Raw genomic sequence first — 14,839 nt, 5'->3', positions numbered from 1 at the left:
TGTATTTATAGGAGAAGTAAAGAAATGTTGGGTTAGTTTTTTATTGAGATAAATGTTAATAATAATAATAGATACTTCTGAGAACTTGTATGTGCCAATCACTGCTTACACGTTATCTTATTTAATTCTCCTGAGAAGAGCCTTGTCAGGTCAGTAGTTACACTTACAGTTTACAAGTGAGAACACTGAGGCTGTTGCTTGTCCAAAGCCACACAGCCAGATGTAGCAGAATGGGGGCAATAACACTTTCTACCTCAAGAGCAGGGCCGGGGGCCGCATATTTGGGGCCCAGTGCAAAAGGTAAGGGTAGGGTCCCTTGTTCGGGAGTTATTAAGAATTTCAAGATGACAGCAGCCGAGAATTAAACCGAGCGTGGGGCCCTTCTCAGCCTGGTGCCCAGGGTGACTGCACAGGTAGCACAGGTATGAAGCCAGCCCTGCTCAAGAGGTAAATAAGGTCAAATATAATAACGAAAGAAAATACTTGTATAGCACTTATTATGTGCCAGGTATTTTTCTAGGTGCTTTACGAACATTAATTTCATTTTCACAGAAACCCTATGAGCTAGGTACCTTTCTTATCATCCCCATTTTACAGATGAAGAAACAAACATGCAGAGAGGTTAAGTAACTTTCCCAAGGTCACATAAGTATCAAGCAGTGGAGCTGGGACCTAATCCCAGAGAGTCTGACTCCAGAGTTCATGCTGTAATCACGATACTCGTACATGTAAAGTGCTTCACGTTTGGCCGGGCAGGCACACCACTCAGGAAGGGTCTACAAGGTGTCAAATCAAGGCTCCCTGATATCAAGCCTGTGATGTCAAGCTTGTTATGTTATATTCTCTAGTCACATCAGAACCAGGTATTTCATTCTGAGAACATTTTGGTAACTGTTAATTTGACTTACTTGCGAGACTATTGAAAATTCTAAAAACATTTTATAATTCTCAAGTTTTTCTTTGAATTTATGCCATACTCCCTCCCTTAACAGCTAATAATCATTGAATTTTGACAAGTTTTGTAAAGGAGAAGAATACTAACTTAGAAATATATGGTTAAGCCACAAAATGTCTGGATTAGGATATACTGTCAAAATGGGAAGGAATAAAAAAATCTATAATAGTCATTAAAATTTGAAAATAAATTTGAAAAAGGCTTGCAGATACATTCAGTTTGGATAATTAAATTCATTTCAAGTTTATATTTGGAAATTTACTTAAAATAATTTTCATTTATTTGGGAAATGAAAATGGGAGGAGAGCAAAATGCACTGCAGTTTGGCTTTGCTCCCTATCTTTGTTAGATGCAGCTGAAAAGTTAATGTTAGTAGCTATTTGGGACCCAGCTAGAATTCTCATTCTTAAGATTTGTTTCTAAAAAGTATTACTGTAAAATAGGCAGCTGTTAAAAATGGCAACTGACATCCCCTCTACCATGTGTATTCATTATTTGTTTATTTTTTATAGCTCACTTTTATATTATCAGATTCAACACATAAAATAGTCAACTATAAAAGTTTCTAAATGCTTAATCTTATTTTCTGAATTTATCATGGACAGATAACAATTTGAGGACTGCACTGACTCCGTTAACTACACTTGGAGTAGCACTATTCCGTGTCACATTTTGAGCCATTTCTTGAATGAGCTTTCTAAGAAGTCTCTCATAATGAGTTTTAACCTACATAGATCTCTGCCTTGCTCTGAATCTCTTTCTTTCTTTCTTTCGGCTACATTGGGTCTTCACTGCTGCGTGCGGGCTTTCTCTAGTTGCAACAAGCGGGGGCTACTCTTTGTTGCGGTGCTCGGGCTTCTCACTGCGGTGGCTTCTCTTGTTGCGGAGCACGGGCTCTAGGCGCGCAGGCTCAGTAGTTGTGGCTCGCGGGCTTAGTTGCTCCGTGGCAGGTGGGATTTTCCTGGACCAGGGCTCGAACCTGTGTCCCCTGCCTTGGCAGGCGGATTCTTAACCACTGCGCCACCAGGGAAGTCCCTGAATCTCTTTAGCATCTGCTAGTGTTGGAGGGTCTCCTGCAGAGGCGGGGGGTGGCTGTGTCTCACCGTGAGGACAAGGACACTGGCAGCAGGAGTTCTGGGAAGTACTCCTTGGCGTGAGCCCTCCCAGAGTCTGCCATTAGCCCCACCAAAGAGCCCGGGTAGGCTCCAGTCTCTACCATCTGTATTTATTTTTAATATTTCCATAATTTTAATCAAGAAAGAACAATTGGATTGGAGTCTGTTTATAATTAAAGTGAATAAAAACTGGTGCAACCAAAAGACGTTCAGAGAATCTTGGTTTTTTCCTTAAGGGCTCATAATCACCCTCGTAAAATAACAGCTCTCGTAATATCTCCAGGTTTCTGGGAAATTTAACCGTCATCATTGATGATGCTAATTGATTTCAGAAGTCATGATTTCATGAAAAAAGAAACCCATGTTGCACTTTCTACAAAATAGGCAAAAAACACTCCAGGATGTCTATCTATAACTTCCCTTAATGAATGTCTCAGTTGAACTGTTTGATGTAGATACCTGTTCAGTGGTGCTGAAAAGAAGAGATGCTGTCAAAGCTAAGCCACAAGTACATGTATACTAAACAGTATTTTCAACAGGATGTTTTTGTAGTAAACTATTGAGAAACATTACTTTTGTTTGGACTTCTGTTCACCATTTAAAGGTTATGTAGCCCAAGAAAATCTTGTAAAAACAAGCCAAGGTCTCCCTCTGCTGGCAGAAGCTCTATGTTCTCTCAAATCCTTCCACCGTTTTGGATGGACATTTCTTTAAAATATATTCGTCCCAAGAGGGAGGGGATATGGGGAGATATGTAGGCATATGGCTGATTCACTTTGTTGTACAACAGAAACTAACAGTATTGTGAAGCAATTATACTCCAATAAAGATCTATTAAAAATATATATATTCAAATCCTTGTTTTCAGGAATGGGGTGGAAGAGTCTGGGGAAACCAGAAGAGGTTGGGGAAACCATGAGGATTTCTGTGTGAGACTGAGCACTTCTAGACAGGAACCCACTTTGTATTATCATCTTTGGACGCCCCCAATTCCTTGTAAAGCTACACTTAATGTGTGCTTCGTTGCAACCAAGCTATTTACAAAACCTTAAGACAACATATCAGGACTTTTTAATTAAAATAACAGAATTAAAGATCACTTCAAATGAAAAGGAACTGAAACTAAAATTACAAACATTCAGTTTCTATTTACCTAGAAATGGAATATAAACAGTGTAGTCATTCATAAATACTCCCTTGTGTAAAAAACTGCAGAAGGGTATACTCATGTGAATAATAGCCATGACCAAAATTTAATTATACATTTTATTTTTAAAAATTTTCACCTAGACTTTTGGCTTAATAATCATACCCATGGATACAGATTGTTTTGATCCCCCTTTTTGCTTCTGAGGGAAAAAGTGAGGTGAAGCCACAGACTGCCATCACTAAAGTCATATTTTGAGGGGCAGACTGCTTGCATCCCAATTCCACTTCTACTCACTGCCTTTGTAGCTGGGAGAAGTTACAACCTGGCCTTCATTTCATCAACTGTAAAATGGGGATAATAGTGATAATACCTAACCTATAGTGTCATTGTGAGAACAAGTGTGGGTTTGAATAACACTCTTTAAGAGAAAGAGTCAAGGAGTGTTACTGTTATATTTGGGTACGCATGCTGCTACCATTGTTCCACTGATGGTATATGCAAAACCAGCTTGTCGATTACATACCCCTAAACAACAGAAAGATTTTTTTTTAAGCATGCTGAATAACCAGTATTGTACATAACAGAGGCTTCTGGAAGATTCCTTGGGCATGGAAAATATAATTCGACAAATATTAAACACCAAAATATGTAAGACTGTGCTTGGTGCTATATACATGGGCTTAAGACACAAAGTTTAAAATCTAGGAAGCTAGACAAGGCACATACACCCACAGACTTATGAGACAGAATATGATAAGCACTGAGAGAGCTTTGAGAGGGCTTTGAGAGTTGAGAGATGCTATGAGATGATCCATCTGGTAAAGAAATTACAGGAGATGGAGTATCCAGTGCTTAAAGGAGCTATTACTATTATCATCATTATTTAGACGAGAGGTTCTGAACCTTGCCTGCATCTTAGAATCACTCGGAGAGCTTTTAAAAAATATTAATTCCCTCGTTCCACCCCAGAACAACTAAATCAGAATCTCTGAGGGTGAGGCATCAGAGTTTTTAAAAAGTTTCCCCAGGTGATTCTAAACACCTCATCTAGATCCTCGGTGCTCAACTGCGGTCCGTGGCCTGGCAACCTCAGCAGGGAGTTTGCTAGAAATGTGGGTTCTCAGGCCCACACTGGACCTTCTGAAACTGCAACAAGGTCCCGCGGATCCTCAGGCTCCCTGAAGATGTCAAGGCTTCTGGTACCCAGCCCACGGTGAGTAGTAAAGGAGAAGGGTCAGTGTATGTACCACAACCTCAGGAGATCCCTTCCTCTTGTTTTCCTTCAGACATTCTTAAAGGGGGAAAAAGCAACCAGCTGAAATATTCGGAGTTGGCACGTGTGCGTCATAACAGCCCTTAATATTCCTATGGAACCTTACACTTAGCAAAAGGCCTTCGTGTGTGTTACTTTACTTGAACGTAATTAAGAATAGCCCTGGAAGTTAGGCATCATTATCCCCATTTCACAGCTGGAAACTGAAGTCCAAAGAGACCAGATGGTTCAAGATACCCCAGTCGCAAATAGGGAGGCCAGGGAAGGAAACCAGGCAGCGTCCCATCAGCTTCTCGAAGGATGGCCTTGAGAACTGGCGGCAATCGTAATTTTCCTAGACCTGTCATTCACAGGAGAAAATTGTTAACTAACCTTTGCCAGCCGGCGCCGCGGACTTATCAGAGCGGTCGCTCGGCAGCTGCGTCGGCTACGCCAACTTTCGACCAATCCGCAAACTGCTGGCACGAGGACTTCTTCTTGGCGTCAACAGTGCTTCTGCGCATGTGCGATTCCCTTAAGGGAGGAGGAGCTTTTTCCTTCCTTTCCCTGCCTTCCGGACAACACAGGAAGTGGTTCGGAGACGCATGCGCAGTGTCTCCGCGGTAATTAGGGCCGTTTCCTCGACCGGCGCGAGAAGACGTCAGGCTCCCGAGATTCCTGTTCCCGCCACCTCGCTGCAGCCTCCTCCGCGCCCGAGCGGGGTCGCAGGCTCCCGAGCTCCTCCCGCACCCCGTCGCCGGCTTCCCTCCGCGGCGCGACTCTCAGGTAGGCCCCGTGCCGCTTCCCCCCGTTCCCCGCCGCCATGGCGCCGCAGAGGCCGGGTCCTCCCGGGCGAGTGCAGCCCGCCGCGAGGTGCTGGGGCGCGAGCGGGACTGTTGACAAACTCCATTAGTGGCCACTGGGAGGGACGTCAGAGGTGCAAGGGGCCTTACGGGTCACCTCCGGTCTAACCCCCTCGTTTTTCTCTTGGGGAAACCGAGGCACCGGGAAGGGTCACAGAGTGGATGGCAGCCTCTGTCGCCTCTGCCCTTCCTCGTCACATGTCTGGCTTCTCATCAGACACAAGCCGCCACCTCGTTGACCTTCCCGGACCGTTCTTCTGCGGAAGGCCATCCCCCTTTAGTCTCCACCACGGTAACCGGTTTCATCTTCTTTGTTGCATTTATCCCTTTCTGAAACTGGTTGTTTCTCTTCCCTCCGCCAAGTAGTCCTGTATCCACGTGCACATACTGTGCCCAGGCAAATATCTGTGAAGTGCTAGGCGCTGTGCTGAGGGCCAGGTGTGTTTTAGGGGAGCGTCCAGGTGGCTCTTTGCCGTGGTGGAGCTGGCACTCTCCTGGGGAGGCGACTGACTGCCAACAAGTTCCAGATGGGGACAGGTGCTGTGAAGAAGACGGAGATGCGATGGAGGCTCCGATGTGTTACATTAGGAAGGCAGGGAAGCCTCTGGGAGGGGCCTTCCTTTAAGAAGATGCTTTTAACAGCTTCACTGAATGTCACTTACACACGATAATCCGTTTAAAGTGTACATTTTGGTGATTTGGGGAAGTTTAATAGAGTCGTGTGAACATCATCACAGTGCGGTTTTAGACCGTTTCCATCACCCGCAAAAGTTCGCAGGAGGCCCCTTTTGAAGTGGGACCTGAAGATTCAAACTGAGACAGCTGGGGGTTTGGGAGGGGGCGGATCATCCCAGGCTGGAGGAACAGCTGGTAGGAATGCTCTAGGGCTGGGAGGAGCTTGCTTTGTTCACGGGCAGAGAGGAAGCCATCAGGGCTGGGGTGCAGCAAGGAGGGAAGGAGCGCGCGCTTCGGTAGGCTGGAGACGTACACTTGGCTTCCGAACTTCTAGTGGGTTCTCGGTGTCCTGCACAACATGTGGCCCACGTAGGCTGATTAATGCTCCATGGCCCGTGTTCTTCTCCCTTAGTGCATCCCTAATGGCGGAAATGCTCTCTCCCGACTTGATGGTTGAAGAGAGGAAGGCACAGGCGTTTCAGGCACTGTGTGTACAGCCTCGCTTGGTTTTCGTAACTCTGTAAAGTGGATTTCAGGGTCTGTTTTTACAGATGAGAAAATCAAGGCTAAAGAATGTGCCCCAAATCGTATATTTAGTTCCTGGACTTGACTGCAGAAGCCCTGTCATTCCTTTGTTTGCTTGTGCAGTTAACTGGTGTTTCAAATACCTCTCACACATTTGAGGCAGAGGTGGTCAGCAAGCACCACGGCCTCTCACAGGGTTGCTTTCTGAGATAGTAATGGTTTCATAGACCTAGTAGGTCTACACTTGATTATTTTTCATAAAGCTCGGGAAATTCAAATACCTCCCCAGAACTCCTCACAGTTTTCTCATTCTGTGTTGTCTTCTTAAGAGATGCTACTCTTGTTATCTCCTGTCACGTGAGCTGTATATTATTGGGCTAGTCACTTTTGTCACTCAGCTGCTAGCCTCCTTTGGGAGAGGTTGCTGATATGGTAGGCTTCTGGGTGTAAAAATTTACTAACCAATGACAGAATTGAAAATGTGGCATCAGTGTATGTGAGGCATCAGAGTTATAATACATAGACTTTCTCCTTGGAAGGAAAAAAGGGAAAGTTGTTTATGACCCACTATGCACTAGACACTGCACTTTCTACATAGATAATCTGATTTGATTCTCAGAGCAACCCTGGAGAAGGTGTTAATATTCTCTATGTTTGCAGAATAGAGAAAATGAGGCTTGGTGAGATGAGGGCCCCAGCTCTGGTGAGTGGCAGAGGCATGGTTCTAACCCAGGTGGGCCTTCTAGACTATGGTGCCCAGGAGAAAACTCAAAGGGGGGGATTCTTGCTGGGCCAATGTCCAAAACGTAATGCCAGACCTTTTGCTACTTAAGCAGACCAAAATGGATTACTTTTTTGAACTCCTACGATCGCTGCCAGGGTTGGTTGCTTTTCTAAGTAACTTCATGCAGAGATATTGACCTAATCCAGAGTGTGGAAGTTAGTACGAAGACAGTGAACTGTCACTAAGTGGGAAGCTGGAAGAATGGGGCCTTCTGCTGGTTTCCAGCTGTGTTCCTGGTGCTCAGCAGCGTGTCTCTAACTGTGTCAAAAGAAATAAGCGAATTTATTTTTTACCTGGTGACTGAAAAATACTCTGCTGTAATGTGTCAGTGTTGGTGAATTAATTGTGACAAAGTTAAGAAGGAAACTGGATGTGGGGTGTATGGGAACTCTTCTTTTTTTAAAAAAAATTTATTTATTTAATTTATTAATTTTTGGCTGCGTTGGGTCTCCGTTGCTGTGCGCGGGCTTTCTCTAGTTGCGGTGAGCAGGGGCTACTCTTTGTTGCCGTGCGCGGGCTTCTCATTGCGGTGGCTTCTCGTTGCGGAGCACGGGCTCTAGGCGCATGGGCTTCAGTAGTTGTGGCACGCGGACTCAGCAGTTGTGGCTCGCAGGCTTCGTTGCTCCGTGGCATGTGGGATCTTCCCAGACCAGGGATCGAACCTGTGTCCCCTGCATTGGCCCAGGGAACTCTTCTGTCTTAAGAATTTTCCATTAAAAACTTTTCTAAAATAGAAAGTTTATTTTTAAAAAGCACTCTGTTTATCCCATATTTAGATCTCTTCAGGAGAGAGAAGACTGACCTCAAGCCATTTATTTATTTACACTCTCTTTCCCTTCTGTAACTTAATTATCTTTATCTTGCCTCTCAGTGATGTTTATTACTTAAGAGAGGACCTGTCCTTAACTTTTCCCATTATGTTTTAGGGCCAAGATGAGCCTGTTTGGAGCAGCCTCCGGGTTTGGCACTGGGGGAGCCAGCATGTTTGGCAGCGCCGCTGCAGATAATCACAACCCTATGAAGGTACCGCCTAAGGCTTCATGGGTTTGTAGAGACACTGCAGGGGGCCCCACGCTGGTGACAGCGAGAGAAACCCAGATGGCTTGGGAGCCTCCTTTGGGGGTGAAAACTGAAATTTTGTCCAGGCTGCTTTCTCAGATACTGGAGCAGAGAAACTGTGTGTCCCCTGGACAAGTGTCCTATTCCCCCTGCCATTCCTGATCACTGGAATCACTCGAGATGCCTGTTAAAATTGCAGGTTCCTGGGTCCCAGCCCCCAACTGTTGACGCAGAATTTCTGTGGTGGAGGGAGGCAGGTGATGCTGTGATTGAGCACTTCGGGGCAGGAGTGACCGGGTGGGCCACCATCTGGGAAATAGGGCTGTGGGCCTGCCTTGGAGAGAGCTGCTTGTGGTCCGGCAGCACCCGTGCCTTCACTGGCTTAGTCACACTCCCCCTTTTCATCATAGTAAGAAAGGTCTAATTCAAATTGAATTGTGACGATATATACATCTTAACATGGACTTTTTCCACCCCAGGATATTGAAGTAACATCCTCTCCTGATGATAGCATTGGTTGTCTATCTTTTAGCCCACCAACCTTGCCGGGGAACTTCCTTATTGCAGGATCGTGGGCTAACGATGTAAGTGCTCCTTAAACGCGTGTTCTCTCTGTCATCTCTCTTTGTATGAGCAGTTAGCATTTTTTGTTTGTTTGTTTGTTTGTTTGTTTGCTCCAGGTGAATGAAGCAGAGAGTTCAGGCTTATTCGTGGCTTTTTCTAAGCACCGAGTTTAGAGTGTGAACCCATCTGAATGGCAGGCATCCCTTCTTGTGCCGATTTTTGTTAAGAAAGCAGGATCATATGCGTCATTCAGAAATTCCTACTCTAGTTCAGTATCTTGAAGTATATTCCCAGATCTATAGTATCCATTGAAGATAAACGTTGTCCATGACGGTATACACAAATTTCCCTCTAGACATCCTGCAAATGTTCTTCAGGCATATGTTAAAGTTTTTTCACCTTTAGATATAGCATAAATCCTGCACAGACACTATACTTACCAAAAGGAATGATAGCATAAGAAAAGAAAGATAAAAATTCTGGTAGAAAAATAAGCAAAGGGTGTTTAGAGGCACTTCACAAAGGAGTGCAAGTGGCCTGCTGGAGTAATCTTGAAACATTCAACCGCACTCCTAAACACACAGTGGCTTTGCCACTCTCTTAGATATGGGACCTGGGCCAGTTATCTTCGTTAAGCCTCGTGTCCTGTTTCATGAGATGGAGATGAGAGTAAGTTCACGGAGGTTTAGCTGTTGTAGAGATTAATTCAGATAACGCATGTAAAGTACATCATGGGAAATCCTCAAGTCCCGAAATAGTTGAGACACAGGGTACAGACTTAAGGATTTCAGATAAATATCCTCCAGAAGAGCTGTACCAATTTACACACTTACCAGTAGTACAAGTTTCAGCTTATCCTTGCTGGCACCAAGTATTATTCATTTTATTTTTGTTAATTTGATAGGAAAAAAGTGTCTATAATGTAAATTTGTGTTTATCTGATTGTGGCTTGGAGCAAAGGGCTTAAAATGCATATAATGTATCATTAATTGGCTGTTTGCGTTAATTTGTTTTATTACTCCAGGTTCGATGCTGGGAAGTTCAAGACAGTGGACAGACTATTCCAAAAGCCCAGCAGATGCACACTGGGCCTGTGCTAGATGTCTGCTGGAGTGATGTAAATTTCATTCCATTTTTTCATGTTTTCAGAGTGTATATAAATGTATATATGTTTTTATATAACCTGAAACACAAATAGCAAGTATGTATACACATTGTAGAAGTGCTGTTTCTGAATTTAAATATAGTAATTTATTGCTACTCATAATGTAGTCAGTTAACTTTAGTCATGTTAACTTTAATCTCTCTGAAAGCTTTTCTTGCATTAAAAAAATCCATTAATTTATTGACATATTTCCTTGAGCAAGGGATTAGACAATTTTTTAAAGCCTTTCCTACCTCTACATGTGCCATGAGCTTATGTTGTTTTAAAATTAGAAATTACTGTCCCAGAAAATAAGTCCTAGGGGAAAAATTAATCCTTTTCCATTATTAAACTTATGAAATATTTTGTTTTTTTGGAAGTCTTTTTCCTCCCAAATCCTGAACTTAAGCAATATAAGTAAATGTGTTCAAGTTTATTCAGCTCTGAGCTCTTCTTTATTTTTCTTTTTGGGGGAGTGGGTGGGTGATTGGGGAGTTTAATGAAGGTACCATTTACAAAGAAACCAGCAGGGATGGTGAAGTCACGCACAGCAAGAGCCGCAGCTGTGGAGGACTCATCCCTCCCTAAAGGAGGAGCCCAGGATTGACAGCCCAGCCTTTCTCTCCTCCCTTCTGCTGACGGCTGAACCCTGCAGAAGTGAGAAAACAAAGGGGCCTGACTGAGAGTCTGGGGCAGCTGTGCTGAGGAAGCTAAGCCTCAAGGTCCCTCCTCAGGCTCATGCAAATTTTTTTTATTAGATGCCATTTGCAAACAGTAAAATTGAACCTTTCTAGTGTATGATTCTGTGAGTTTTCAGAAATGCATAGAGTTGTGGTCAAAATATAGAAGAGATCCATCAGCCCAAGGATATCCTCCTGCCCTTTGTAGTCAAATCCTCCTCAGCCCCCAGTCCCTGGAAACCACTGATGTGTTTTCTGTCCCTGTGGTTCTGCCTCTACTAGAATGTCATAAACAGAAGCCCTTTGAATCGGGCTGTTTTGAGCACAGTGCATTTGAGGTCCATCCAGGTGGTTGTATCTGGCAGTAGTTTGTCTTCCTTATTGCTGAGTAGTAATCCATGGTATGGATGTATCACTCTTTGTTCACCATCCACCAGCTGAAGGACATTTGGGTTGTTTCCCATTTTTGGTCATTACGAATAATGCTGCTATAAACATTTGTATATTGGATTTTCTGTGAGTATAAGTTTTCATTCCTCTTGCATTAATATCTAATAGTGGGCTTGCTGGGTCATATGTAATATATGTTTAACTTTATGAGAAATATCAAACTACTCACACCATACATTTATGTGATCTTACTTAGCTTTCAAATAGGAAATGATTCTACTATTTATAAATATTTTGAGATGGTTAAGGAGCCAGAGTTGCTCCCATTTTAATCATTAGCTCTGACAGCCTTCTCTAAAGCATTTTTGTTATCTGTAAAATGTGTTTCTGACATGTCTGATTGGGTTATTATGAGACTAATAATAGTTTTAATTTACCTGCAGAAAAATAGCAACTTGAATAGATTTTAAATATCTCTAATTTATTTTGCCTGTCTTTCTTTACTGATCAGGTAACAGATCAGAATTGTAAGTTTCTTATCGAGTATGGTAAGAAATAGAATTAACTGACACCGGAATTCTGTTGCTCGATGGTGCTGGGCAGGCTGTTGGCGTTTACAAAGATGTGTACCGCCTGTTTGTTGTGCGCCATCTAGTGGAGGCATCGAGACATAGACATGAAGAGTTCCAATTCAGTGAGCTGAGTTCTGAGAGAGGATGCACTGTGCTGGGTGGACAGAACCCAGAAGGCAGCTATAAAGTTTGGGAAGGGGGCTGTGAATGCTCCGCAGAAGAGGCAAGGATTGAGCTGAATCTTAAAAGTAAACCATCTGCTTATATAGCTTTAGAGCATTGTCTCATCCATTCCAGGCCTGGGTTCAAATTTCGGCTGTATCTCCACTTACTGACTTTGCCAAGTTATTTAATCTCTCTGAGTCTGTTTTTTTCACTTGTAAGATGACGATAATAATAGTTTTACAACAGGTAATAACATTATTTAGTTCAAATAATTGTCAGGCACCTATTGTATGCTAAGCACTTGGGATATAGTGGAAGGCAAAGTAGGTGAGGTGGGCAAATCCTGTGCTTATGGAACTCATGATCTCTTAAGACAGATGTAGAGAAATAGAGAAGGATTTCAGGTAGTGGAAATCCGTGACAGCTAGATTCAGCCACGTAAAGACTAGCGGGGCACGTGTGGGAAGTGGTTAAGAGACTTGTTTGAGGGAATATAGGGGGTGAAGGGCTGAGCCCAGACCTGGACCTTCCTGGCTCCAGAGCCCATGCACTTAACAGCCTCCCTCACAGGGGCTTACAGGAATAGGAGCTAGCCTGGGAGAGGAAGGCAGGTGTGGAAAGGCACAGAAGCACAGAAGAGCCACAGTTAACGCTTGAGGCATAAAAGCCAAACTTGGTGAGGGTGATTCTCTGGCAGTCTGAGGACGGTCGGTCTGGCCACAGCAGGTGGACTGGACCTGAGAGGAGCTGAGTCGAGAGCACTTGGGAATCTCATTTCTGTGCCCCAGCCGTTTGATAGACTGGCCTCTGTCTCAGTATGTCCTCTGGGGCCTGGCATCCTACAGCTGGTAGCATTGGCATTTTATGAGATTAAGGGGCCAGTGTTTCCCTCAGCCTCGGGGCCTCCCGCTCCGTACATTCGCGTCTTTCCAAGGATTTGTGGAGTTGCCCTCATAGCTTCATTAATAGAGAAGAAGTTTTCTCTCTTCTCTCACAGGGGGAACTGGCGACTTCAAATGGGAAGAAGTTTTTGCTAGGGGAAGATAGTGGTAAATCTTTGAGCTGTGGAACCAGAAATGAAGTACTGTAGGGCAGGGGTCAGCAAATTATGGCCCATGGGCCAAATCTGACCCATTACCAATTTTTGTGAATAAACTTTTCTTGAAACACAGCCACATCATTCATTTACATAATGTGTATGGCTGCTTTCAAGCTACAACAGCAGAGTTAAGGAGTTGCAACAGAGACCTTTTGACCTGCACAGACTGAAATATTTACTATATGGCCCTTTAAGAAAAATTATTTGTTGACAGCTGGTCTAGAATTTTGAACTCAGTACTTTTTGTTTTTAAATTACCTTGTGCTTCATGTTGACTGACCTACTTTATGAGTTCTGTATGTGAGTATTTTAAAACCACTATACAGTGACTGCCAATTTTTTAGGCTATTCTGTAGTTTACATTGGACCAGTGACTATCATAAATTAGTGTAGTTTTATTGCATTCACTTTAGAATGCTATGAGATACTGAGCTGAAAAGTAATCATGATTGTACATGTGGTATAGAGCGGGAATGGGGGGTAGAAAGAGATACAGTAAATGTGGCAAAGTGTTTACAGTTGGTGAATCTAGGTGATAGGTTTATGAGTATTCATTGTATTATTCTTGCAACTCTTGTGAAGGCTTGAAACTGATGAAAATAAGAAAAAATTTTGAAGTGGCTCCTGGTAGGTAATACACATCGATACAGGATGTACAAAGGCTGTTCCTGGAGGACATGCCAGTGGCCATGGCTGCCTCTGAGCGGTGAGCTGGGGTCAGAGAGACTTCATTTTCACTCTATAATTCTAAATGTTCAAGTTTTTTTTAAACCTTTTTACATATTATCTCTTAGAAAAAATTAACAATTAAAAAGAGCAGAAAATGTGTTTTGTACATGATATTGTAGCTTGCAATACTCTGGCCCCCCAAATAATTGGAAAAATTAAAATTGCAAAATAAAACCTGCCTCGGTATGTTCAGTCTGATATCTAGATGTTCATGTAGAGGTTTTATTTTTCTTAGAATGTCAGATTTTTTTCTGTTTTATTTTAGGATGGGAGCAAAGTATTTACGGCATCATGTGATAAAACTGCCAAAATGTGGGACCTCAACAGTAACCAGGCGATACAGATAGCACAGGTAGTAAAAACTTACCCTCTGCAGGAAGGCTGGGCAAGGCTGGTGCCCTGGGTTGCGAAGATTCCTTATACAATAATTCTCTACTATAGGAAAGATGCAGTTTGACCATTCCAAATCAATTAGATTTAAATATACCAGAAACCCCTGCAGCACAAAAATGACACCAATTTTGTACACGTTCTCGTTTTAATTAGTGTTTCATAAATTGTTCTGTCCTGGGTCTTCCGTAGTGTGTGGATGAGGAGGGCATAATAAGGAGCTAGTGACTTTAAAATCTGTAAATGGTACAGCTCATCCTCAACGTTCTGACACCCACGTGTGGCTTGCCTTGTGCCAACTGTATTTGGTCACACATTCATTCGACAAGTCTCTATTGAATGAATGCCTGTGATACTCCAGGCACTGTCCTTAGGAGTAGAGATACAGAAGTGAGTAAGAGGGACCCTTCCACATGCCAGGAGCTTTTACAGTCTGCTCGGGACAGCAGGCAGGTTCTGTGTGAAGACTGCTAAGAAAAGCAGAAATGAGGAAGATGAGAGAACCTGGAACCAGAGGGTCTGGCCCGGTGAGGAAGAGCCTCTCGACACTGAGACATTTTCAGGAAGGTGTTGCGTACTGTGAGATCGCAGTACTGTGTGTTAGAAGCGTCTCCTCAGTCTCTTAATGGGTGTCATCTAAGTGATACAACTGTGTTTGGAGTTCCCTATGAGTTATTCCTGAGTATCTCCCCCTTTCACTCTCACGTGCTAGTTAACTATGGTTAAAA

At 43.4% G+C, this 14,839-nt stretch overlaps 1 protein-coding gene across 1 annotated transcript; it reads left to right on the top strand.

The window, feature by feature from the left end:
* The first annotated feature begins 5,106 nt into the window (after nt 1-5,106).
* RAE1 (ribonucleic acid export 1) lies at nt 5,107-14,828 on the top strand. Its single transcript, XM_028499476.2, has 5 exons — nt 5,107-5,258; nt 8,246-8,342; nt 8,858-8,962; nt 9,967-10,059; nt 13,987-14,828. The coding sequence occupies exons 2-5, from the start codon at nt 8,253-8,255 to the stop codon at nt 14,176-14,178; spliced, it is 480 nt and encodes a 159-aa protein (XP_028355277.1). The 5' UTR covers nt 5,107-5,258; nt 8,246-8,252; the 3' UTR covers nt 14,179-14,828.
* The last annotated feature ends 11 nt before the right edge of the window (nt 14,829-14,839 follow it).

The sequence above is a fragment of the Physeter macrocephalus genome, chromosome 14, assembly GCF_002837175.3.
Source record: "Physeter macrocephalus isolate SW-GA chromosome 14, ASM283717v5, whole genome shotgun sequence".
Taxonomy (NCBI): Eukaryota; Metazoa; Chordata; class Mammalia; order Artiodactyla; family Physeteridae; genus Physeter; species Physeter macrocephalus.
The sequence above is the reverse complement of the archived record's forward strand: the minus strand, read 5'-3'. Positions and strand labels throughout refer to the sequence as shown.

What these genes read in the sequence shown, in the direction of transcription:
- RAE1 (XM_028499476.2), top strand. Translation starts at nt 8,253, where the DNA reads ATGAGCCTGTTTGGAGCAGCCTCCGGGTTTGGCACTGGGGGAGCCAGC. An exon ending in ATAATCACAACCCTATGAAG is followed by an intron (nt 8,343 to 8,857) that starts GTACCGCCTAAG and finishes TTTCCACCCCAG; the next exon opens with GATATTGAAGTAACATCCTC. An exon ending in CAGGATCGTGGGCTAACGAT is followed by an intron (nt 8,963 to 9,966) that starts GTAAGTGCTCCT and finishes TTATTACTCCAG; the next exon opens with GTTCGATGCTGGGAAGTTCA.